Here is a 26,000-nt window from a genome sequence, read left to right on the forward strand (position 1 = left end):
ATAAATGAAAGGGTGGTGATCAGTATAGTTAAGATCTAATCTGTATGCTATGAACTAGCTAGCGAGGGGGACTATTAGAATTGAGGCACTAGTCACTGGATTATAATGAGCAGATAAGCAACGAGAAACACTGATAACATATTTAATAACAGGAAATATCTATTAACTGCAGCCAGAACCACAGGAGACTTGTATTCTGTAAATGATCCTCCCTAAGTCTACTGAAAGGTTTTCACAGTGACCAGATAGTAGTGACAGGACCATCAGAAGTTCATAGCGAGATGACGGAAAATATATTGTCAGAACTGTTGTTTTTTTCTCCTCCTTTAGGTATTAAATGGTTCCTTTTCCTTGGAGCTGGTCAGTGAGAAGTACTGGAAAGTGAACAAACCCATGGAACTCTACTATGCACCAACAAAGGAACATAAATAGGCTTTGCGAGAAGGTTTGGAGAGAGGACTCTAACTTTCATAGCTATGATTTCTTTAATATTAAGGAGGCGTCATCTTCATGGACAGTACTTGGGATGTCTTCAGACTACTCACAGAGCCTACTTCTTCTTATAATTAGACAGTATTCTGAGTTTTATTTTTAATTTAATATTTTTTTCCAGGGGACTGAATAACCTTCTCCAGTGCATTCCATTGTTGTTGTCAAAGATATGCTTTTTTTTATTCCCAGCTTATGATATCCGATCAACAAAGATTCCAGCGTGGAGTGTTTTGACTTAATCCAGGAAAAGCTGTTGGTCTGCTAATATGCTTGATACAATTATACCAGCCCTTAGGTGAAATATTGAGGGTCTAAAGTAGTCAATAGTATTATTCAATAGTAGCAGATGTTGTGGGGGTATGGTAATGGTGGTGATTTGCTAACTACTGTCACTGTAAAAGATGTTGAAGAATTCAATTGTGATAACAGCATACCATTTTGGCTTCAAGGTATTTACAGTAGTAATCTGATTCCTTGAAAGACTTGGATTATTGGTAATAGTCCAGGTAAGGTATAGTTTTCAGTAGACCAAGATGAAGGCTTAAGGGAAAAAGTTCTGACATTTAAAAAAAATCTTGCTATCTGCTAGATTTCATTAATTTCAGTATCAGGAAAAAAAATATTTTAAAAAAAGAAAACCTTTTTTTTCTGGGCAGAATATCACAGTCCCTGAGCAGTCTCTAATTTCTGGTCTTTGACTCCTGTTGCAGAATTATCCTGTGCACATGTGCTTGGCAGATAACCTTTATTGTACAAAATCTTCTCGGACAATTTAAAAGTCCTGGTATATCAAGTGTAATAGCACACTATTCTGGAAATATCATAGACTTTGCTGTAAAGGATTCTCTTTCTTGGAAATATAATTTTGCAACAAAAATCCCCTTTTAAAATTCCAGGATGATGGCATTGTGTTGCAGCAAGAATATCTTATTTTATAGCACTCTATCCACACCAGTTGTGAGCTATAACTATAGTTCATCACTGAGGGAAAGAACTGCTTCAACTACAAACTGTTCTAAGTATTCTGTTTTAGCCAAAGCTTTAACAAATATGGCTTAGCACTTTGGAAGAAAATATGTTAGTACTTGACAGGTTTACCATTTAGTGTCTTACAATTTTTTTTTTTTTTTTTTAAACTTGGCAGGTGGCTGCTGTGTGAAGTTTTGCATTTACCATTCATCTGCATGTTAAACGGGTGGGTTTTTTTTTTTTTCTGGCGTGAACCCTGCACTCACCTAGTGGGGATGCTTTGCTGCAGCTAAAGAGAATTCTCAATGTTAGGGAAATGGCACAGTGATGTTCTCTTTGCTCTAAGGTTTTAACAGGACAGCCTTCCTGTCTCTGTAGTTTATAAGCTGAAAGTGAAAAGACCCTTACAGCAGCTGAGGAATATTAAACTTTGTCTTCTCCCTTCTTGTCTTGCTCACAGTTAAGATGGATGAGTTTCTGAAGTATATGGAACTTGTACACTTTCAAATCCCTAGGTTTCTGTTGGGAAAGGAACAAGCCTTCTATTACTCGTCATTCAAGTCTAACATTTGTAAATATATGTCCACTTTGACAGCTGTTTTGGGTCAGTTTCATCTCTATATGAAAAATTCATAGGTTTCTTGAATAACTTTTAATATTTCTTTTTGGTATCTAAAATGTTTTTACTACTCTTTTTGTAATCTGTGCCATGAAACTGACATTTCCAGTCACCAAGCATATTGGAGGGTGAGGGTTGATTTTCAAATGTTGTTTTATTCAGTATTACTTGGTGTAATGTTCAATTGTATAGATTACTAGTGCATGTCCACTAAATATAATCCTGTTTTTGTGATACTTAGATTTTATGGGGAAACTTCTAGGTTAGCTGCAGCAGAATGACAAATTCCCGGTATGATATCTAAGGATGTTTAAGGAGCAAAGGAGGTGTTGGTGAAGCTGAGCTGTGTCTGTCTAGAGAATGTCTTTTTTTGTCCGCAGTTTAAAAAAAGTGTGGAAGAATGTGAAACTTATTTTCATGTCATAGTGAATTTACTGAATATTTATGTTCTTTAAAAATATATATTATGTAGGTGTTTGATTATACCATTGATGCACTGTGACTTTAGTGCTATAAACAATTTTACTTTTCAAAACAACTTTCATATTGCCTTCCTGTTGAGCTAGATCTTCATTTTTGGTACCTTGTGATTGTTAGGTATGGTAAATTGAACAGTTATAATATCTGAAACTAAAGTCATACCTAACGTCTCACATTTGTCACAATAAAGCAAAAATGCTGTGAACACAGTACTGGAAATTCAATCACTTCCTATTACAGTCTACAAAAGAAACCATTTGCATTATAAATCCACCAGTAAAGTCTAGCACTGTCTAACAACATTATCATATCTGCAGTTTTCTAGATAGAGGGCTGGGAGATGCATCTGCTTTCTGGATACACGTGCCAACACCATATAGTGGAATCTGGTGCCTCAGTTTCTCCCCCCTCCAACTTGTAAAGCGTGATTTAAAGCCCATTGAAATCAGTTGAAAAATTCCCATTTACTTCAGTGGGTTTTGGATAAGGGGCTTAGAATGGGATGTATATGTGTAATAACACTAGCTAATGTCAAACTTTTTCAGTGGCTGCCATGGCATGTATAACAAGTTATTCTGTTGGGTGGGACACAGAATGATTGTCATGCAAACGGTGATATGAAAAGAAGACGGTTGGTTTGGTGTGCCCTACTTGGGAACCCCAGCAAAATCAGTTTTTATGCATGGTGATTTACATGTGTGCTAATCACCTTCCCAACATAAATGGAGACAGAAGACTTGCAATATGCGAAGTAGGATCATAGCATTACATACTGAATGGGGTTGAACTTTTATAAAAATACACAGTGTCAGTTTTTGCTAAGTTTTACAACTGCAGCTAAATTTGAGGATAAATGTATTGTAAGATAGATTGTTTTATCCACTTACCAGAAAAGTGGTATTTGATAAAGTCTAAGATGAAACTGTATTGTGCACTCTAAACCTCAGCCCTTCATTATAACTCAACTGTAGTTCTGGATCAAACATTAAGCCATGATTATACTGAATATAAAACAATATCTCCCTCTCCTTATTCCCTCCATAGAAAAACATAATTAGGATTTCTCTTTCCTCCCACTGTTTAGGTCAAGAAATGTTTAGGGCTCTTTTGATGAGGAGAAGAAAGGTCACCCAACTTGTGGGATATAATGGTTTGCAGATGTTTTGTACTTTCAGCTGTCCTCCAACATACATTCCATGTTATTTAGGTGGTTGTTTTTAAATTATCTATACGAACAATAAAAGTTGGATTTTTGGTAGGTATCTGTGCTGGGAACACATCTGGGATGGTCCAGATCCATTTCTGCAGTACTACTGCCTATCTAGTTATTCTCCATTTTGTATTTGTGCATTTGATTTTTCCTTCCAAAGTGTAGTATTTTACATTTGTATTTATTGAATTTCATCTTGTTGATTTCAGACCAATTCTCCAATTTAACAAGGTTATTTTGAATTCTAATCCTGGCCTCCAAAATGCTAGCAACCCCTTCAGCTTGGTGTCATCTGCAGATTCTATAAGCAGACTCAGGGCAGACCCTTTGAGACCCCATTATTTATGTCCTCCCCGGTAGGACAGCAGACTACTGATAACTACTCTTTGAGTATGATCTTTCAACTAGTTGTGCACCCATGTAAAGAGGGGCATGTGTCTCTCCCCTTCTGACAGGGTGGGAGGCTGCGCTGCCTTGCTGTTTCTCAAGCAGGCGCAGCTCCCAGCTAGTGAGTCCACCTAGTGATTAATCCAAGCAGCACCCCTCAACCAGGACAGCAAGCAGTTAGCAGGCCTGGCCGACAATCAGCCCAGGCCTTAATTAGTCTCTCCGCCCCAGTCCCTCAATCGGGGCAATTCACAGTTTATAGCTCAGACTGAGTCCGTGCAATACAGCCCAGCAGTTCAGGGTGGGGAATTAGCTCTCAACTGGGAGTGACAGAAAATGCGCCTGGCACCATAGCTTCAGCAGGCGCCAAACCAGTTCAGGCCTCCTGGCCTCTTAGTGGGGAGATGGCCATCCTCCACAGGTGGGGTGCCCGGGGTAGGGGGATGCAGGCCCTCCCACTTCACTGTGTCCCAGCCCAGGGCCTTATTAGTGGAGGGGTAGTTCGCCACTAGGTCAGTGGGGATCCACCCGCAAGATGCTGGCCAGTTCACAATAATTCCACAGCTGAACCTATTTGGTATCCCTGGGTTCCTTCCTACCCTCCCCAGTTTGGGACACCTGGTTTTTGGGGTCATCCTCGGTCTTTCCGGGATAAACAGCCAATGGCAGCCGCAGCAGTTCGTCGGCGTTGCTGGGCTCCAGTAATTCAAGTAACTCCTCTGGTCGGGCAGTTGTCTCCTTCAGCTCTGGGACCCGGCAGTAAGGAAGAGATGTCCTGCACCTCTGGCAGCTTTCCCCCTGAGCTAGGAGGCTGGCCTCTTACAGTCCAGCTTCCTGTCCTGCCCCTCTGCTTCTGGCGGGATGACCACAGGTGGCCTGGTTCTGCTCACCAGGGGGCGCTCTCGGGTCTTCCCCTTCTGACAGAGCAGGAGGCTGCACCTCCACGCTACAACCCATCTTACAGTAATTTCATTTAGCCAACATTTCTCTAGTTTGCTTAAGAGAATGTCATGTGGGACTGTGTCAAAAGCCTTACTAAAATCAAGATATCCTGTCTACAGGTTTCCCCCATCAATTAGACCAGTAACCCTATCAAAGAAGGAAATTAGTTTTGCATGATTTATTCTTGACAAATCCAATATTGGCATATATTTATAACCCTATTATTTTCTAGGAGCTTACAAATTAATTAATAATTTGTTCCAGGTATCACCATTAGATTGACTGGTCTATGGTTTCCCACGTCCTCTTTGTTCTCCTTTTTAAAGATAGGTACTATGTTTCTCCTTCTCTAGTCCTCTTGGACCTCACATATCCTCCATAAGTTTTCAAAGATAATTGCTAATGGTTCTGTGATTGCCTCAGCTACTTCAAGTGCTCTAGTGTGAATTTCATCAGATCCTACCAACTTGAATACATTTTAACTTAGGCCAAGTCTACACTATTGCTTATGTCAGCAACATTTATGTTGTTCATAGGTGTCGCTCAGCTGTGCCACTGTAAGAGTGGTACAGCTGTGCTTCTAAGCTCACTAGTGTAGACATGACCTTATTCTTTAACCTGTTCTTTCTCTAATTTGGCTTGGGTTTCTTCCCGTGTTAATATTGTGTTAAGTATTGGATCACAAATTACCTTTTTAGTAAAGCCTGGAGCAAAATGTACATTAAACACCTCAGTCTTCTTGATGCTGTCAGTTATTAGTTTTTCATCCTTAAGTAGGGGACCCACACTTTCCTTGGTCTTTTTCTTGCTCCTCGTGTATTTATAGAACCTCTTTTTATTGCCTTTTATTTCTTTTGCTAGGTGTAACTCATTTTGTGCCTTAGCCTTTCTGATTTTGTCCTACATGCTTGTACTGGTCTTTTGTATTCATTTTGCATTCATGTTTCCACTTTTTGCAGGATTCCTTTTTGATTTTCTGATTCTGATGGAGCCATATTGGCTTCTTACTATTTTTCCTATAGTATGAGGATAATTTGCTGTTGTGTCTTTAAACTTGTATCTGTGAGAAACTGCCAGCTTTCTCAAACTCTCTTTTCCCTTAAATTTTCTTACGTACCAGTTCTCTGAATTTGGAAGAGTTCCACACTAACAGAGACATATTGTCAAAGTATGCTTTGTTTTGAAGTCCATTGCCCATATTCTGCTGTTCTCACTCATTCTTTTCCTTAGAAACATGAAATCTATCATTTTGTGATCACATTTACCCATTGCCGTCAATCTTTAGATTTGCAACCAATTCCTCCCTGTTAGTCAGAATCAAGTTGAAAATGGCTAGCCTTACTTACTCCACCTTCTTAAACAAAAAGTTGCCCCAATACACTTTAAGAACTTACTGGACATTTTGTGTTTTGCTGTATTACTTTTCCACGAATACATTCAACTGAAAGCTAATTTGTACTTCTGAGACTTGCTGAACCATGACGGCAAGTTAAACTAAAGATTATGCATTAAGGAGCTATTTGACTACATGCCAGATTTGGATATTGAGTGTTAAGATAGAGGTATACACAAGCTGTTCTCCTAATCTCTGCAGTTAGTTTGTCAACTTTAAAATCACATTTCTGCCTGAAATTGGTTTCAATTCAGTGTTGGATTTCTTTAACTGAAACATTAGAAACTTTTTGTATTTTGCCAGTTTGTTTGCTTTGCATTTGACAACTTCCTGGTTTGTTAGTTTCACTGTATCATGAAGTTGCTCTGTTGGTGTGAGACGCTTCCACAGCAATAGAGATTAAAAACAAGAATGAGGTCTGAACGCTTCAATAAGACCAGTATTTAGTTAAAAGGACACTCAATTTGAAACCTTGTCAACTTAAAAAAAATTGAGCTAAGTAATTCCAGGTTCTACATCTGCTGTACAGACCCCGTGCCAATTTTCATGGCATTTTCTTTTTCTTGTGATGTTTTTGTGTGAACTTTAGCATGAAGTAAGTGGGTACTATGTGGAAGATTTCTCTGGTGCCTACATTGAAATTGCTTTTTCTCCAGCACCAGTAAGTCATGCATGATTCTTTCCCTCTGTGTTCCCAGTCCTATTAGACTAGTTCATGTACTTTATGCCAAATCTCACACTACTAGTGTTTATTTTGTGGATTTCTGAAAGAAGATTTTTCTTCTATAACTCAAAGAGCTACATGACTAGAGTCTTACAGCTTGGCAGAGCCTGAAAGAGGGTATTTGATACATAGCAATCTTGTAGAATTGAGTGGCATAGAATGGCTGAGAAGGAAGTGATAGAATGGTTCTGTGACAGGACTGGGGCCGCAGCGGCTATGAAAACCCGTATCTGAAGGCGAGTCTATACTACATATGCTTTGCTGGCATAGCTATGCTGGCAGAACCCCATAGTAGGGAGATGTAGCATAAACTGATATGACAGGAGGAGTTCTGCTGGTACAGCTAAGCCACCAGTGAAATGACATTAGCTAAGACACCAGAAACTCTCTTCTGGCTGCATACTTATATCTATATGGGGGGAGTTTCTTTTGGCACACTTGTGTTGGTTTTTAGGGGGTATGATTTTTTTCCCCCTCAATCTCCTAGTCGATACAGTTATGCTGCCAAAACTTTGTAGACTAAGCCTGAGTCTAAAATTATTACCCGTGCTGTATGGAAGATCCTGTTTTAAAAGCAGTATAAGACAGTTGTTCCTAGATCAGAACTAGCGAACGACAGAAGTTTTGGACCAAACTCTTCATTCTAACAGCTGGAAAAAGCTACACTAAAATGACCCGTATGATTTTATGGCTGAAGTAATACCATATATATAGATATGCTATTACTTCAGTCATAAAATATATAGATATGGTATTACTTCAGCTATAAAATCATATGGTTTTTATATATATTAAAAAAAAAATACACACACACGTGTGTGTGTGTGTGTGTGTATAACACACTTTTTAAAAGGAATGACTATTTATGAAATGTGTTTTTTCAACCTGTACCACAAGAGATGGTTCGAATAGTGAAAATAACCTGTTTATGTAAAAATTTAATCATTGACTCGTAAAAGGAATCTCACAAGCAGGTTAAATTAGATAACTGCCAGCTAACTGACTAGAGTTCAGATGTATTGACTTAATCATCAAATAGTACCAGTGACAATTTAAATGCTGGATGAGTTAAATCCTGGTGAATTAACTCTTGGCCACTCAGTCCTCTCTCCCCAATAGCTTACCAGATTTCTCCTTTATTACCAGTAGGTAACTGTTATTTTGTACAAAGTAGCTAATTCACTTGAAATATATAGCTATGTAGAGTTAAAGATAAAAATTCAAATAGCAAAAAGTTTAATTTCATTCCTGATCCACTTGCATTTAAGTCTTTGCTTTTAGGTAAAAGTTAAGTTTGCTACTTAAGGATATAATTGTACCTATTTAAAATATTCTGGCTTGCTTAAATTTAATACCACATTTTATAGTGCAACATTTTTGGTGTCTGACCTATTTCTAAACTCTAACCAATCAAGCTGCACGCATGATGACCCATTTCATACTTAGGTTATGCTCTAGCAACACTTCCGGAAATGCTTAAGACTTTTGGCCCCATCGCTTATCCACTGTACTGGAAATTGCACTAGGAGCTTGCATAAGGCTTTTCAAAGAGCTGGGGGTAGTCACAAAATGCCATTGTTTAAAAGAAAGACAAGAGCATAAAAGTCAATACCCTCTATAGTTTCTTTCTCCACTCTAATTGTAACTTGACCATATGTATTGTGATCAATTACAAGTTCTTCTGTGTAATTCTAAAATGTCTCCCACACATTGAAATAACTGGCAACCCAAGCTTTCAAAACCAGTTCTGTAGATTGGTTTACATGAGTAGGGCTTAGTTGCAAATCTCAAATTAACACATTATTTGCATTCAGCATCAGTAAAGTTATCATTATAGCTGTCTTTTGTGAACGTGAGAGTGTCTCCTGATTTATTATCTTCTGTGAACTCCATGTCTCCTGACTTGTCAGCTACAGCAGTTTGGACATTGTCTCCTGCCTGGGCATCTTCAGTGGACTGGACAGGGCCTTCTGCCTGCCCCCCAGCGTACGTGGGAGTGCTGTACTTCACAAGGATAGATTTAAACTGTGCCAAGGGTGCATTTGTGCGAACTCCCATGGGATCAAAATGGGTTCGGCTTACTCTATACCCAGCTTGGGACAGATACTGTAAGAACTTGTTTAACCTGAAAAAAATACAGAGAAAGTTATTACTGATTAGTTGGTTTCAACACAGATTACACACTGATTTTGTTGGAAATCAGAAACTGGAACTTGATCCTTACTTTGGCATGTTCATTCCTTTGATACTATGTCTATGGATATTATAGTAAAATGCAGGGTGCTCAGCATTGCTTTCGGACTTCAGTCTTTTTGCTATGTTTCTACTCATTTCATTACTTTTCCTTTTACCTGAAACATAGAAATGCTCATTAGGGGCAAGATCCAAAATGTAGGTCCTCAACCTCTGCCTAACTCTGTAGCCACCTAAAAAATCAATTACTGAGTGTGCACACAGTTGCTTCAGTCCAGGCAGCTGGGTGTCTAAGTCCAGAGGGATCCTCAAACTAAGTATTCCCCTGTTTATCTGGCAAGTGCTCTCAGAAGCCACCTACTGTATCAGGCCCCACAAAAACCACCAAAGATGGTGGTGCCAACTTAGAACCACTGCTTTAACCCAATGGCTGGAGCCCTCACCTGGGATGTGGGAGACCTGGGTTTAATTCCCTCCGCCCCCGCATCTGGTATGAAGAAGAGATTTGAACTCTGGTCTGCCTCCACCCAGGAGAGTGCCATAACCACTGTGCCAGGGGGTATTTTGAGGTAGATCTCTCTTCTGTTGAAACTGTTCCACTGTATATAATTAACATGTATTGGGCCAGAGTAACCCACTAGGTACATGGGAGACCTATGTTACAGAGTCCTCCAGCTCCAGTACATATTTATTTATATATAGTGGAACAGCTTCAACAGGAGAAATAGAAACCCCAGTGGTTAGGGTACTATCCTTAGAGGGGGAGACGAGAGCTGAAGTCTCTTCTTGATATCAGTGAGAGGGGACAATCAAACTAGGTCTCCAATATGGTAGGTGAGTGCTCTTAGCACTGGGCTAAATTACATACATTGGCCAGCGCTATTGTAGCACTTAGTGATGATGCCACCCAGCACCCAGTCTGTGTGCGAGAAAGGTGCATAAGCCCTTTCTCGCAATCTTCAGGAGCGGGTTCATGGCTTTGAATCCTGAGTGGAGGGATGCACCCTCCAGCCCAGAGTTAGGCACATAAGTCTCTCTGAGGAGCAGGGCTCAGGACTCGCCCTTCTCCTTGGCATTTTGTAGTGGCAACTCAGTGAGCTGGATTTTGTGGATCCCTAACTCTCCCCTGCATTGTATACGGAGCACTAGAGCCCAGCTCAGAGCTGTGGATTTCACTAAGCAGTAGAGTACCTAAATGATAAGCATTGCAATGCTTAACGTTTCAGTCCCCTGTGGGAAACTCACCTTAGACCTCTATTGCTTTTCTGTAGGTAGCATTCCTGGCTTAGGGTATGTCTACACTACGAAATTAGGTCGAATTTATAGAAGCCGGTTTTATAGAAATTGGTTTTATACAGTCGATTGTGTGTCTCCCTACATAAAATGCTCTAAGTGCATTAAATCGGCGGACTGCGTCCACAGTACCGAGGCTAGCGTCGACTTCCGGAGCGTTGCATTGTGGGTAGCTATCCCACAGTTTCTGCAGTCTCCGCCGCCCACTGGAATTCTGGGTTGAGATCCCAGTGCCTGATGATGCAAAAACAGTGTCGCGGGGAGTATTGGGTACATGTCGTCAGGCCCCTCCCCCTCCGTCAGAGCAACGGCAGACAATCGATTCGCGCCTTTTTACCTGGGTTACCTGTGCAGACAACATACCACGGCAAGCATGGAGCCCGCTCAGCTCAGCATCACCATATGTCATCTGGGGGCCGGCAGACATGGTACTGCATTGCTACACAGCAGCAGCTCCTTGCCTTTTGGCAGTAGATGGTGTATTACGACTGGTATCTATCGTTGTCGTATTCCTCAGTGAGTTCGGTCAGAGGCACCTGGGCAGATATGTTTTGTCTCCTGGAGACTCAGTCTTGCCGGCAGTCCTATTGAATCGTCTTGACAATGATGCTAGCAGTCGTAATACAGCATCTTCTGCCAAGCACCCAGAAGATGCCGATGGCTATCAGGCATGCTGCACCGTCTGCTGCCAGCTTAAGATGTAAAAAATAGATGGACCAGATTTGTTCTGTATTCATTTGCTTCCCCCTCCCTCCGTGAAATCAACGGTCTGCTAAATCCAGGGTTTTGAGTTCAATCTTTGGGGGGGGGGGGGAGCATTCTGTGTGACAGTTGTTTGTGTTTCTCCCTGATGCACAGCCACCTTTGTTGATTTTAATTCCCTGTAAGCCATGTCGTCACTCGCCCCTCCCTCCCTCCCTCCCTCTGTCAGACAATAGTTTCACGCCTTTTTTCAGCCCAGACGCCATAGCACTGGGATGATGGAGCCCGCTCAGATCACCACGGCAATTATGAGCACTATGAACACCACGCGTATTGTCCTGGAGTATATGCAGAGCCAGAACATGCCAAAGCAAAACCAGGCGAGGAGGCGATTGCAGCGCGGTGACAAGAGTGATGAGGAAATTGACATGGACATAGACCTCACACAAAGTACAGGCCCCAGCAACGTGCAAATCATGGTGTTAATGGGGCAGGTTCATGGCGTGGAACACCGATTCTGGGCCTGGGAAACAAGCACAGACTGGTAGGACCGCATCGTGTTGCAGGTGTAGGACGATTCCCAGTGGCTGCGAAACTTTCGCATGCGTAAGGGCACTTTCATGGAACTTCGTGACTTGCTTTCCCCTGCCCTGAAGCGCCAGAATACCAGGATGAGAGCAGCCCTCACAGTTGAGAAGCGAGTGGCAATAGCCCTGTGGAAGCTTGCAACACCAGACAGTTACCGGTCAGTCGGGAATCAATTTGGAGTGGGCAAATCTACTGCGGGGGCTGCTGTGATCCAAGTAGCCAACGCAATCAAAGACCTGCTGCTATCAAGGGTAGTGACTCTGGGAATCCCATTGCAGCAAAGCCATCCACTATGACCTGCACGTTTCCCAAACTGTGGTGTGGCGATAGACAGAACCCATATCCCTATCTTGTCACCAGAGTACCAAGCCACCGACTACATAAACCGCAAGGGGTGCTTTTCAATGCTGCTGCAAGCCCTGGTGGATCACAAAGGATGTTTCACTAACATCAACATGGGATGGCTGGAAAAGGTACATGATGCTCGCGTCTTCAGGAACTCTGGTCTGTTTCAGAAGCTGAAGGAAGGAACTTTCTTCCCGGACTAGAAAATAACCGTTGGGGATGTTGAAATGCCTATCGTTATCCTTAGGGACCCAGCCTACCCCCTAATGCCATGGCTCATGAAGCCATACACAGGCAGCCTAGACAGTAGTCAGGACCTGTTCAACTATAGGCTGAGCAAGTGCCAAATGGTGTTGGAATATGTATTTGGACATTTAAAAGTGCGCTGGCGCAGTTTACTGACTCGGACAGACCTCAGTGAAGCCAATATTCCAATTGTTATTGCTGCTTGCTGTGCGCTTCACAATATCTGTGAGAGTAAGGGGGAGACATTTATGGCGGGGTGGGAGGTTGAGGCAAATCGCCTGGCCGCTGATTACACGTAGCCAAACACCAGGGCGGTTAGAAGAGTACAGCAAGGTGCAGTGCGCATCAGAGAAGCTTTGAAAACCAGTTTTTTGACTGGCCAGGCTACGGTGTGGAACTTCTGTTTGTTTCTCCTTGATGAACCCTCTGCTCCCCAGCACCCGGTTCACTCTACTTCCCTGTAAACTAACCATGCCCCCCTCCCCCCTTCAAGCACCGCTTGCAGAGGCAATAAAGTCGTTGTTACTTCACATTCATGCATTCTTTATTAATTCATCACACAACTAGGGGGATAACTGCCAAGGTAGCCCGGGAGGGGTAGGGGAGGAGAGAAGGAAAAGGACACACTGCAGTTCAAAACTTTAACACTTATTGAAGGCCAGCCTTCTGATGCTTAGGCAATCATCTGGGGTGGAGTGACTGGGTGGCCGGAGGCACACCCCCACCGCATTCTTGGGCGTCTGGGAGAGGAGGCTATGGAACTTGGGGAGGAGGGCTGTTGGTTACACAAGGGCTGTAGCGGCGGTCTCTGCTCCTGCTGCCTTTCCTGCAGCTCAACCATATGCTGGAGCATATCAGTTTGATGCTCCAGCAGCCGGAGCACCGACTCTTGCCTTCTGTCAGCAAGCTGACGCCACCCTATCCTCTTCAGCCCGCGATTCAGCCTGCCACCTCTCCTCTCGTTCATATTGTGCTTTTTTGCACTCTGACATTGACTGCCTCCATGCATTCTGCTGTGCTCTGTCAGTGTGGGAGGACATCTGGAGCTCTGAGAACATATCTTCCCGAGTCCACCGTTTTCTCCTTCTAATCTTCACTAGCCTCTGTGAAGGAGAAACATTTGCAGCTGGTGGAGGAAAAGGGAGAGGTGGTTAAAAAAGACACATTTTAGAGAACAATGGGTATACTCTTTCACGTTAAATTTTGCTGTTCACATTACACAGCACATTTGCTTTCGTTACAAGGTCACATTTTTCCTCTTATATTGAGGGCCTGCCGGTTTGGTGTGAGAGATCACTCACGCAGTGCCAGGCAACAGATTTCGGCTTGCGGGCAGCCATGGTAAGCCACAGTCTTTTGGCTTTTTTAACCTTCTTAACATGTGGGCATGGTTTCAAACAGTAGCGCCCTCATTTCCCATACCAAGCACCTGTTGGGTTGGCCATTTAAAATGCAATGTAAAAGGAGGGGCTGCGGTTTCCGGGTTAACATGCAGCACAAGCCCAACTCTCCCCCCCCCCCCCAAATTCTCTCGGATGATCCCTTCACCCCTCCCCCTCACCACGTGGCTACCAGAAGGGAACATTTCTGTTCAGCCGAGCAGGAACGGGCACCTCTGAATGTCCCCTTAATAAAATCACCCCATTTCAACCAGGTGACCATGAATGATATCACTCTCCTGAGGATAACAAAGAGAGATAAGGAATGGATGTTGTCTGCATGCCAGCAAACACCGGGACCATACGCTGCCATGCTTTGTTATGCAATGATTCCAGACTACGTGCTACTGGCCTGGCGTGGTAAAGTGTCCTACCATGGCGGACGGGATAAGACAGCTCTCCCCAGAAACCTTTTGCAAAGGCTTTGGGAGTACATGAAGGAGAGCTTTCTGGAGATGTCCCTGGAGGATTTCCACTCTATCCCCATACATGTTAACAGACTTTTCCAGTAGCTGTACTGGCCTCGATTGCCAGGGCAAATTAATCATTAAACACGCTTGCTTTTAAACCATGTGTAATATTTACAAAGGTACACTCACCAGAGGTCTCCGGTGTGCCCTCAAGGTCTGGGAGGACACCTTGGGTGAGTTCGGGGTTACTGGTTCCAGGTCCAGGGTGATAAACATATCCTGGCTGTTGGGGAAACCAGTTTCTCCGCTTCCTTGCTGTGAGCTATCTTCATTGCCTTCATCATCATCTTCCTCGTACCCCGAACCCGCTTCCCTGTTGTGTGATTCTCCATTGATGGAGTCAAAGCACACGGTTGGGGTAGTGGTGGCTCCACCCCCTAGCATGGCATGCAGCTCCGCGTAGAAGCAGCATGTTTGCGGCTCTGCCCTGGACCTTCCGTTTGCCTCTCTGGCTTTGTGGTAGGCTTGCCTGAGCTCCTTAATTTTCACGCGGCACTGCTGTGCGTCCCTGTTATGGCCTCTGTCCTTCATGGCCTTTGAGACTTTTTCTAATACTTTGCCATTTCGTTTACTGCTACGGAGTTCAGCTAGCACTGATTCGTCTCCCCATATGGTGAGCAGATCCCGTACCTCCCGTTCTGTTCATGCTGGAGCTCTTTTGCGATCCTGGGACTCCATCATGGTTACCTGTGCTGATGAGCTCTGCGTGGTCACCTGTGCTCTCCACGCTGGGCAAACAGGAAATGAAATTCAAAAGTTCGCGGGGCTTTTCTTGTCTACCTGGTCAGTGGATCTGATTTGAGAGCGCTGTCCAGAGCGGTCACAATGAAGCACTACGGGATAGCTCCCGGAGGCCAATAACGTCGAATTCCGTCCACACTACCCCAAATCTGACCCGCAAAGGTCGATTTTAGCACTAATCCCCTCGTCTGAGGTGGCGTAAAGAAACTGGTTTAAAGGGCCCTTTAAGTCGAAAAAAAGGGCTTCGGCATGTGGACGTGTCCAGGCTTAATTCGATTTAACGCTGCTAAATTCGACCTAAACTCGTAGTGTAGACCAGGCCTTAGACTGATTGAACTAAAGCTACAAATACACCACTTCTGGGGAGAAAACCCCCTCATTCCTTAAAAGCTGAAGGTACTTGAAATCTAGTCTAGTTTAATAAATAATTTTAAAGTTTTCTATAACTCACTTCCATAGGAGTCAAGGGCTGCACAGATAAACTAGACTTGCAAAGGTACATAGTGCACTTCATGTAATAATGGCTCTTTGTCTTTCCCAGCAAATACTATTTTGGTAAAGATAAAATTTTTTTAAACTTTCATTAATCTTCACTCGAGGTAAATCACTGAGCACATTAGTTTAAAAAAAAAAAAAAAGCAGCACGAAAAGTTGGGGCAATCACAAGCCAAGGTTACATAAACCATTCTGTCCCCAACTTTAACACCCCACCCCTCCTTCTCTGACTGGTTATCTGCTAGCACAAACCACAAGGGGTGTGCATGTAGGTGTGAGGGATGAACTACATACCTTGTACCACATAGTAGTCAGCAGCAGTATCTGGTGTTTTAATAAAGACACCACATTCTTCTAGAATACAAAAGTCCAAATTAAATCTGAAGTGTGACAAAACAACGTTGTAAACAGATCTTATTTTGCTGCCTTATAAAGGGATCCACAAAAATTTGAAAGGGGAAAACCCCAAACTTTCTAGACAAAGTAAAAGGCGTAAAAACGATAGAGGCAAAAGGATAGGTAATGGGTTATGGAAACTTTCACTAAACACTTATCAGTTTGAATCTGGCATAGGACAATATTCAAGTAAAATTGCTATATGGTGATTTATCTGAAGTGAGGTGGTAACCTCTAGACTGTTTGTATTAGAATAGAATCCCACTATAGACAGCCATCTCAATCACCCCCCCCCCCCCAATTGGCAGTCTCTGTAGAGAAGCCCAGGATTGACTGAGCATGAAGGGCAGAGTCCCATCTCACTACGAGGGGAGGAACTTCCCCTCAGGGCTGCAGTACGAAGGCTAGTATATAGATTCATAGATTCTAGGACTGGAAGGGACCTCGAGAGGTCATCGAGTCCAGTCCCCTGCGCGCATGGCAGGACCAAATACTGTCTAGACCATCCCTGATAGACATTTATCTAACCTACTCTTAAATATCTCCAGAGATGGAGATTCCACCACCTCCCTAAGCAATTTATTCCAGTGTTTAACCACCCTGACAGTTAGGAACTTTTTCCTAATGTCCAACCTAGACCTCCCTTGCTGCAGTTTAAACCCATTGCTTCTGGTTCTATCCTTAGAGGCTAAGGTGAACAAGTTTTCTCCCTCCTCCTTGTGACACCCTTTTAGATACCTGAAAACTGCTATCATGTCCCCTCTCAGTCTTCTCTTTTCCAAACTAAACAAACCCAATTCTTTCAGCCTTCCTTCATAGGTCATGTTCTCAAGACCTTTAATCATTCTTGTTGCTCTTCTCTGGACCCTTTCCAATTTCTCCACATCTTTTTTAAAATGCGGCGCCCAGAACTGGACACAATACTCCAGCTGAGGCCTAACCAGAGCAGAGTAGAGCGGAAAAATGACTTCTCGTGTCTTGCTCACAACACACCTGTTAATACATCCCAGGATCATGTTTGCTTTTTTTTGCAACAGCATCACACTGTTGACTCATATTTAGCTTGTGGTCCACTATAACCCCTAGATCCCTTTCTGCCGTACTCCTTCCTAGACAGTCTCTTCCCATTCTGTATGTGTGAAACTGATTTTTCCTTCCTAAGTGGAGCACTTTGCATTTGTCTTTATTAAACTTCATCCTGTTTACCTCAGACCATTTCTCCAATTTGTCCAGATCATTTTGAATTATGACCCTGTCCTCCAAAGCAGTTGCAATCCCTCCCAGTATGGGAAGCTTCTGCTACTGCTGCCTGTTTTGTGAATAAATTGGACTACAGGACTGTCAGCATAGCACCTTGTGTCAGCACTAGTTTACTTAACATAGGATTTTTCCATACTGGTTTAAGTCTAGCACCCTGTCTTGAGCAGGCCTTAACAGCAGAGGTTTAAAGAGTACGACAAAAGCCCCATAATATGGCAAGACTATTGTCCCATGCTTTGTGAGAGGAAACATGTTCCTGATCTTCTTTTAACATGCACCACTACAGTTACTTTTGCTCAAGAAATTTTCAATTGGTTTTAGACATTTAAAAATCCCATGAGTTTTTTTGTAAACAATTTGCCATTTTATCTCACCTTGTTTGTTCTGGCTGGCAGGACCATGGATTGAAAACTGTTTTAGAGTTGTACACTCTGCTTCACAGATTAATGTCTTTACAAGTGGCTGAATCTCATCCAAGCCGTGCTGAACAGCTTCAAACAGCATTCTTCTGAGGAATCCAGTGTTAAAAAGGGACCCTGACCTGGACAGTGCAATAGAACGCCAGTGAAAATAAGGAGACTGGTGTATGACAAAGGATTTTGATTTACAGCAAAAGGCCTTTGCTCCTTTAGAAGTGGTTTCCACAAACTGAGTAGCTGCTGAACTATACTTATATTAACGGGGTACATAGTTTGTGATACAATTAAAATTATTTTTGTTTTAGGTAGTGGCCGTTCAGGATCATGTGTTGAAAGCCAAGAGCTCATGAGTGTTAATCCCAGTTCTGCCATTGACTTACTGTGTCAAATTGGGCAAAGTCACTTCATCTCATTTTCCCATGTGTAAAATGGGAATGATACCCGTATCACAGGGATGCACTGTCAAAATTAGGGTGGTATACTAATAGTATTTGGAAACAGTAAAAGCAGGGCTAGTGCTAAGGATTAGTTCTGTTTCTATAATCTAGTTCTGAAATGCTCACATTTAAATTTCACTATTCTTTCAATCCAAAACCCAAGGATAAACACCACTGCTGATTACCATCAAACAGTTCAAGTTATTTAATAATACTGGAAGTGCACAGGTATTAAGATATTATGTAAGTTAGTTATCAATTACAGTTCAACGTATACTAGTTCTCTGGTCCCAAAACATCAAGCTACTCAGCCAGATTCTCCTGTGCAGTGTAATTGTTTTAATATCTCCAGGATGTGAAATTGAAAACTAGTTCACTATTGTTTATTTAGTAAACTCACTGCTTGCTGTTTACCAGCATGACTAGGAAAACCCATTTTCTTATTACTCAGCTCTCCAATTAAATAACCAGCTGCCAAATCCATCTCAGTTGCTAGATATAAATTTACTGCTGTACGATCAAACAAGCTTTCACTTTTGTTACGCTGTGTGCTGTACATACCACAGAGGACCAAGCCCTACTGCTGTCTTCCCAGGCATACTGCCATGGCAGTCACAAGGTAGTTGCCGGTAAGGGTTTTCTGTAACAGAAAACAGAATTAAGTGATTTCAAAATACAATCTATAGAATTCACTTTAACAAACAAAATGAAAGAGATGTTTTAGATACTAGAAATATTGCACCCGACAAGAAGTAATTCTGCCTAAGTAGAGGCATTTAATAGGACAAGCAACATCAGAACCGAAAATAAACAACTGTAAAAACGCCTGAGACTCCAACTTTTATTAATGTTGCCACAAGTTACTACCTCTGGTGTCTGCTGGAATCTAATGAGGGGCATTGTAACTTTTTAGTTATTTTTAAATTAAAACAAAACAAAACCAGAGCTCCATATTACTTGGTATGTGTTTTAAATAACTACTTCTAGCTAGTGCGTTAAAACTTTCCTCTGCAAAAACAAGTTTAAACTAAAAAAAACTTTTCAAGGAAAATTGTATTACGCAAAAAATTGTTAACAATTATGGTTGCATATGTGCACAAAATTTAGTTGAATCGTAGGATTTTCATGACAGCCATAGCTCAGCTCCCTTGCACATACGTAGTAGGTTGAAGGACTCTGAATGCTGTTGATTTGTGCATTTAAAATTTCAGCCATAACACTGTACCTAGACAGGTGACAATTTTATTTCTGTTCTTAAGAATGAAAAGAAAATGTTATACTTATTGCAGTCTAATGCTCGTATAGCCAAGAAAGCATCACTGTCTTAAGGAGAAGTGTTAATACCTTAACAGCCCAAGGCATCGGGCCCTTTAATTAATCCTATCTTATTTCTCATTGTAGACATTCAATAAGATATAGATAAACAACTGGATGTAATCTGGAGCTTCACAACTCAATACATTCTCAAACTGCAGAATAATCTTGTATGCACTATCTGTGTACACCAAACTGTTCTTAAAAATATTTCAAATAAGCTAAAGGCACTTGTCTTCATTAAGAACTAAATATTTGATTTATCTGATGTTTGAGTAGTAAAGATCTTTAGAAAAATACTCAGCGAATTTTTTTTTTACATGTCAAAAATATGGCAGATTTTTTAACATCCTTTTTTCATAACCTTACATCTCCAACAAAACTACCAACCACCATCAGTAGGGTAGAGAAGTAGTATAAGAAATTCCAACAGCGTAATTTTCCAGAAAGTTTTAAGACAAATGCACATTTCGATTTTTGTCTAAATCATGACGAGTCTAAATGACCAAAGTACCATATTCAGGTTCCACGTAGAAAAGGCTGCTTGACTAGAGGGAACATATGAATTAGTAGTCGTTTTAGATACTTTGACACAGTAGGGTGGTTAAAAAACAAATGGCTTTGAATAGGTGGATGATATGCAAAGTCAACTGCTAAACATACTCTGATAGACCCAATTGTTTCAAAAGACAGCAGATAGTAGGAATAGAAAACTCCAAGGGTTCAAAGTATCTCTGAATGGACCATAATGAAAAATGCTTTCACTCAGGCTCTGTAAGCAGTCCTGTGGAAACCTTTCTGCTCTGGATTAGAATGTCTTGTACTGCTTTGCTCCTTTCCCCAGTTTAGTCAGCTACTCTCCATGCTGTCAGAGGCAGAGACACGGGCTCCAGATGTAACACAAGCCCCCAGTTCTGTGAAATGACATCAAGATGGCTTGGAAGTGGTAGAAGGGAATGGAGGGATAAGTGCATCAGAAGTTGGAGTACCAGAGCTGATATGCCCGGGCCATTATCAACTGGACCTTGTCCTTTGTCATCTTCCTGAGGACTCTGGGAAATAACAGGATGGGGTGAAAGGATCCCTTTCTGATCAGCAATGCATCTTCTCGAAGAGCAAAAAAACAGCAGATTGTCATGAGGAGGGATGGGGTAGGCCATTGCCAAAGGAGGGGAGAACAGGTACAGATCCTTGAAAATCAGTCCAAGACTCTTGACAGCAGCATCAATCCTTCCCTCCTTAACCAGAAGAAGAATGTGCACTTTCAATAGATGGAGAGCATCTCTGCTTCTGGAAACACAGTCTCTTGGAAGAGTCTGGAGCCATCTGGTGGTATGAGTAAGACAAGGAAGGTCTCTGGCTCCTTACTTCTTGCTCAGAGCTGGGGTATAAAGCTCTGAAATCATTCAGAAAGGGTAATTTCTTGTTAATTGTTCAGTTTAAAACATCATGGCCCTCTTAGGTTGACCTACTGTAATCATAGCCCTGAACTCATCTCTGGAGTCCAGGGGTAGCTTCTTGACAAACTGAAAGATTGTATCCCACTGTATCATATTCTGCCAACAGAGCATGGTAACTGACTATGCAGAACTGTAGGCTAGCTGAGTATATTTTTCTCCCGAAAGAGAGTTTTGATTCCTTATACCAGGGGTGGATTTCACAATAAGATTTTTCATGAGCCACTGCCACTACCAATGATCCCAGGGCAGGGTGGATGGAAAAATTACTTGAATCCCTTAGGGGAAAATGACTTCCTAGACGTGGCTGAAATGGAGGCTGGGGTCTACCAGCCGTCCTTGATCAGTGCAAGAATACCCTTATTAATGGGCATTGCTAAATGGCTCTGAGGGAACAGATGAAGAATATTGAATAACAGGGATGTTTCTGGACTATTTCCAAAGTATTAGCCACTCTTTTAAGAAGTTCCTGCAAGTCCTTGAAGTCATCAATAGTGGAAGATGCTGATGGTGTAACTGTTTCATCTGGTGAAGATGAAATACACATGGAAAAAATTCATCCTCAGACCCTTCCAGGAGATATGCATTATCGCTCTGTGGGTCCTGGCTCAATTTGTGAAGACGACCCTGCTGTGGTAGGTATACCACCTGAGAAAGTTCTCCAAAAGGAGCCAACTTGTTCTTACATCTGGATCTCACATAAGGAAAAGAAAATGGGTTTTGAGGGTTACAGGTGAGCCAGGATGGCCAGGATTGCATTCTATAAGGAAAAGGCATATGATGCAACAGAAGTAGAATCCAAGAAGCTTATGGTCTTCAGAAGCATGTATTGGTGATTACAAGAACTTCTCCCAATGTCCCTCTCAGGAACACATCTTGGAGAAGGAAAAGATAACCTAGGAGAAGGGCTTCTATTCCCCCAAGATGATGATGATTATGCCAACAAGTAATACTTCTCTAAGGGAGGTGCCGACCTCTGAGAGGTTAACACTGGTTGAGAAGATCCAGCAATAACACTGAGACTGGTGTTGAGGAAGACAGATGAAGCAATATAGTCATAACTGGTACTCTGGGTCCCGATACCTAGACAGACATAGATACTGTAGGTAACAGAGAAATATCCAAATGGATGCTCTGGTTCTGGGGTCATCACCAGGTCAGCAAGTGTTGTGAATGCAGCCAGAGTCAAGGGCCTCTGTACTGACGAAGATGGTGTTGACCATACTAGTACCAAAAAAAAAATACTTCAAGAGACTGAGGTTTTCTGCTACAGCATGGTACTGAATATTCCAAATCTGTTAGTACCAATGACATCAGAGCTGATTTTGAGGCATTGGTTGCTGAAAACTGACTGGTGTCTTTTGCCTCGCATCTCCTGACTCTGGTAGCATATGAAGACTCCCAGTGCCAGTTGGGTTTCGCTGCAGCTGGCTTGGACAAGTCAGAAGAGTGGCTCTTAGATCTCTTCTTGGCCAGTACAGGAAATTATGATTGGTGGTGAGCAGTGTCTGAAGATCTTTGCTTCTTCCTACCTTGGGCAGCAGAAGTAGTCACTGACTGACCCGAAAAAGACTGGTGTGAGGGTTCAGAGCAGGCATGACAAGCCCCTGGTGGTGTGGTGTGAGGGCATGTAGGGTGCCATGGGTAGCCCCAATGGATACTGCTGGTCAAAAGATTCCAAGCTTGTGCACACACAGCTACAGTGGGATCCATATAACAATTACTCAAAAACCCCTTTAAACTAGAGGATTATAATGGAAATCCCTCTTCTTTATGTGCACGAATATATGAAATATTTCCAGTGAAAGCAAGTATTTTTACATGTTGGAACTTACCACGTGCCTAACATAGGTACAAACAATAAACATGCATGGATTATACCTTTAAAAGAAACCCAAGGAAAATCCATTTACCTTCTACCATATTACCCTCCTGAAAAATCCTCTCCTCACACCACTGGCAGTGCATAAGATACCGAATTTTCTTGACTGAATCATCTGCAGGAGATGGTCCCCTCAAAACTCTCACCACTACTAGGACAAAGTGTTCTAGAGCTACTGCAAGCAAAACTTCAATGCCTTTGTTACATCGAGCTGCAGCTCTACAAAAGCAAAAAGATAACATATTACCATAGGAATTCAACAAAGACTAACTTTCCCAGACGTTCCACCTTGTGCAATATATATATATTTATGATCATCCATTGTTTGGAAAAATCCTACACTGTCTACAAACAGCCTCCACTTAGACTATGGGCTCTGAAGGGCAGGGGTCATCTTTTTGTTCTGCGTTTGTATAGTGCCTAGCACAATAGGGTGCTGGTCCATGACTTGGGTTCCTAGGTGTTGAGAAGACTTGGAGGGATAGACTTCAAAGGAAAGATTATAGAAAGTAAATAAGTAGATTAAGTTAAATGAAGACTAAGGGGAGATAAATCACTAGCTACTAATATCTGAACAACCAAGAAAAGAGGAATCCTTTAGGGTACTTTGGAGGGGTGTAATTAGAAGCAAAGTGAAAATTAGCAAGGAAAATTTAGCTTGACACTCTGGAAAAGTTATTTATATGAGATCTCGGCCTGCGGTGTGGTTTTACAGGGACAGATGACACCCTTAGTGCTAGAATCATTTAAAAGTTAAATAAGATATAGCACTGGAGAATATGCTATAGGGAATAAGCTAGCATGGTCAAGGAGCTGGACAAGACAATCTAAACAGGTCCAATTTAATATAATTGACTATGGAGTCTGTAACAGGATAGCTTGCTCTGTGGGCTGGAGAGCATGGGGCTAAACCAGTCTGATTACCGAATGAGTCCCACTTGAGGGGAATGAGGCTTAAGTGATGATAAAGCCCAGTTGGGGAAAGGGCTGGAGAAAGAACCAGGCAGAAAGCTCAGGCAGTAAGGAAAAGTTCTACAGGCATGAAGGCCTAGGAGAGACCCAGACCAAAAAGGAAACAGTCTGGAAAAGCTCTCCCTGTAGAGAGGCCTGGGAGAGACCCTGCTTAAGCAGGGACAAAATGGACATACCCAAAAGAGAACTTAAGAGATTATGTAGGAAGTGGCCCGTGGAAAACGGCAGCTCAGATCAGGGAGCAGACCTATCTGTTTAGTACAGGAACCCTGGACAGGAACCCAGAGTAGAGGATGGGACTGGGTCCCCTACTGGCCCCAAGGAAAGGGGCCTTCCACAGTGGTTATTGAGCCAACAAAGGGGCTACAGGCTGTGTTGAAAACAGGGTGAGGAAGAACTCTACAGCAGGGGAAGGATTTTTGTTTGTGTCAAAAATATTTTGGGGACTCTTAGTTTAGATGACCGTGACCCGAGAAAGGATGGACTTAAGATGGTGACCCAGCAAGAGGGCCAAGTTTCTGATAGAGAAACCACCACAGTTCTGGATCATGCTGCTGGCATGCTACTCCTGGCCACAAGGGGGCATCTAGCAGTGAGTTGATTCGTTTACAGAACCTGAAGATCTTTCACACTTAATCTCCCACTCACTCTTCCCTGAACTATTGTTCCATTATCTTGATCTGGGTTTGTATGTCTTGATTTAGTGTCCAAACCCCCAACTTTCACTTCTGAGTACACTTATGAAGTCACTGGGAATATTTGTATGAGAAAGGACTAATATCGTTAACAGGGTTTGCAGGCAAGCACCATATCATATTTGCTTTATAAGTAGATTTACTTGTAAGTAATAGATTTACAGCACGGGATCATTTTTTTCCTTAACCATATTATTTAACCTGCGAAAAATTTAGCCACACTGTTTATTGTTTGTAAACACTTGAGGATAGGGGGTCGATTTTGGGATGAATATCTGTTTGCTTGTTATGAAATATACTGTGAAAGTTGACACTAATGAGTTCATTTCCTTTTAAAGCAAATCTAATTTAATGCTCTTTCCCACGGATAATTAATTGCTTTAATAGCTTCTGAAGTATTTATAAAGGCTTAGGCAGCATTAAATCACCACCAAATGAAAAAGGAACTTAAAATCTTCAGATATTCAAGTTTGCATTATATTACCTTTTCTTTCTGAAGATTAATAATACACTCCATACCCATTTGCCATCTTGCCAGTCACTTCAGTTTAAAATACTTAAATTGTTCTAGAGTGGTGAACTTGAAATCAAGTACAAAATTGATATTTCAATGCCTAATTTGTAGAGCTTAAGGAATTCTGAAAAGCAAAGACACACAACTTGCTTTAGCAATCACCAAAAGCATGCATTAGCAATCCTCTTCTACCAGAGCTTAAGAGCTAACCATGATTCGTGTGTTGTAATAGTACCTTGCCACAGCAGCAACGACTATTCTAGCTGCCAGTTCCTTGTAGTACTCCGTTCTGACAACGTTACAGCTGTAGTGGCGCTGGGCCACATGCTGAGCTTTTGCATACAGAGAACTGATGTCTGTGGATGTCACTGATACTATTCCAAGATTTCTTACATTTCTGAATGCAGAATCCAGGTAGTTCACAGCTGTTCCAAATGGGTCCAGGTGTCTAAAAACAAAAAATACACTGAGAAGCATCTCTGGTACATAACTACTTAGCTTTTAAGTTATCTGAGAAAAAAAACTGTTTGAAAAAATCCTCATCCATAACATCTGAAGTAAAATAAAAATAGGAATTTGATTTTACAACACACCTTCCATACCTCCAACATGCCCAAATAATTTACAAAGTAACAAGTTAGAGGGGGCAGGCAGTACATGTTCAGTAATGCAATAGTCATCACACATACAGCACAATTGCTCTTCCATCCTAGCATGCTGGATAATTGAACTAAGAAGAATGCTGGCCAAGATACCGATGTTTATTCTCCCATGCCTTTCAAAATATACAAATAAACTTCAACGCCCACTGAATTCAATTGGTTTGTGGATGCTCAGCAACTCTAAGAATCAGACCATTTAATTCGATGTCTACATATGGATTTAGTGCCTGCATTTGGGCACTAAAATTTGAATATTTTGGCCTT

At 42.0% G+C, this 26,000-nt stretch overlaps 2 protein-coding genes across 7 annotated transcripts in view; one reads left to right on the forward strand and one right to left on the reverse strand.

The window, feature by feature from the left end:
• RNF2 (ring finger protein 2) overlaps positions 1-2,615 on the forward strand; it is a 49,287-nt gene extending 46,672 nt beyond the window's left edge. Inside the window, exon 7 of the mRNA XM_034780406.1 lies at positions 331-2,615. Coding sequence (XP_034636297.1) covers positions 331-432 — 102 coding nt within the window. The 3' untranslated portion in view covers positions 433-2,615. The remainder of the gene's footprint in view (positions 1-330) is intronic.
• Positions 1,606-26,000, reverse strand: part of TRMT1L (tRNA methyltransferase 1 like) — a 60,776-nt gene continuing 36,381 nt past the window's right edge. For 5 of the 6 annotated variants that reach the window (XM_034780400.1, XM_034780401.1, XM_034780403.1 and 2 more), the window contains 7 exons: positions 25,310-25,522; positions 22,925-23,112; positions 18,802-18,880; positions 17,759-17,925; positions 16,023-16,082; positions 9,441-9,567; positions 9,017-9,341 (listed from right to left, as the gene is read on the reverse strand). In XM_034780400.1, the coding sequence (XP_034636291.1) occupies positions 9,017-9,341; positions 9,441-9,567; positions 16,023-16,082; positions 17,759-17,925; positions 18,802-18,880; positions 22,925-23,112; positions 25,310-25,522 (1,159 nt within the window). Of the gene's footprint in view, positions 9,342-9,440; positions 9,568-16,022; positions 16,083-17,758; positions 17,926-18,801; positions 18,881-22,924; positions 23,113-25,309; positions 25,523-26,000 lie in introns of all 6 variants that reach the window. The other variant, XM_034780399.1, reaches the window with a different exon arrangement.

Source organism: Trachemys scripta, chromosome 8 (assembly GCF_013100865.1).
Source record: "Trachemys scripta elegans isolate TJP31775 chromosome 8, CAS_Tse_1.0, whole genome shotgun sequence".
In the NCBI taxonomy this organism is placed as follows: Eukaryota; Metazoa; Chordata; order Testudines; family Emydidae; genus Trachemys; species Trachemys scripta.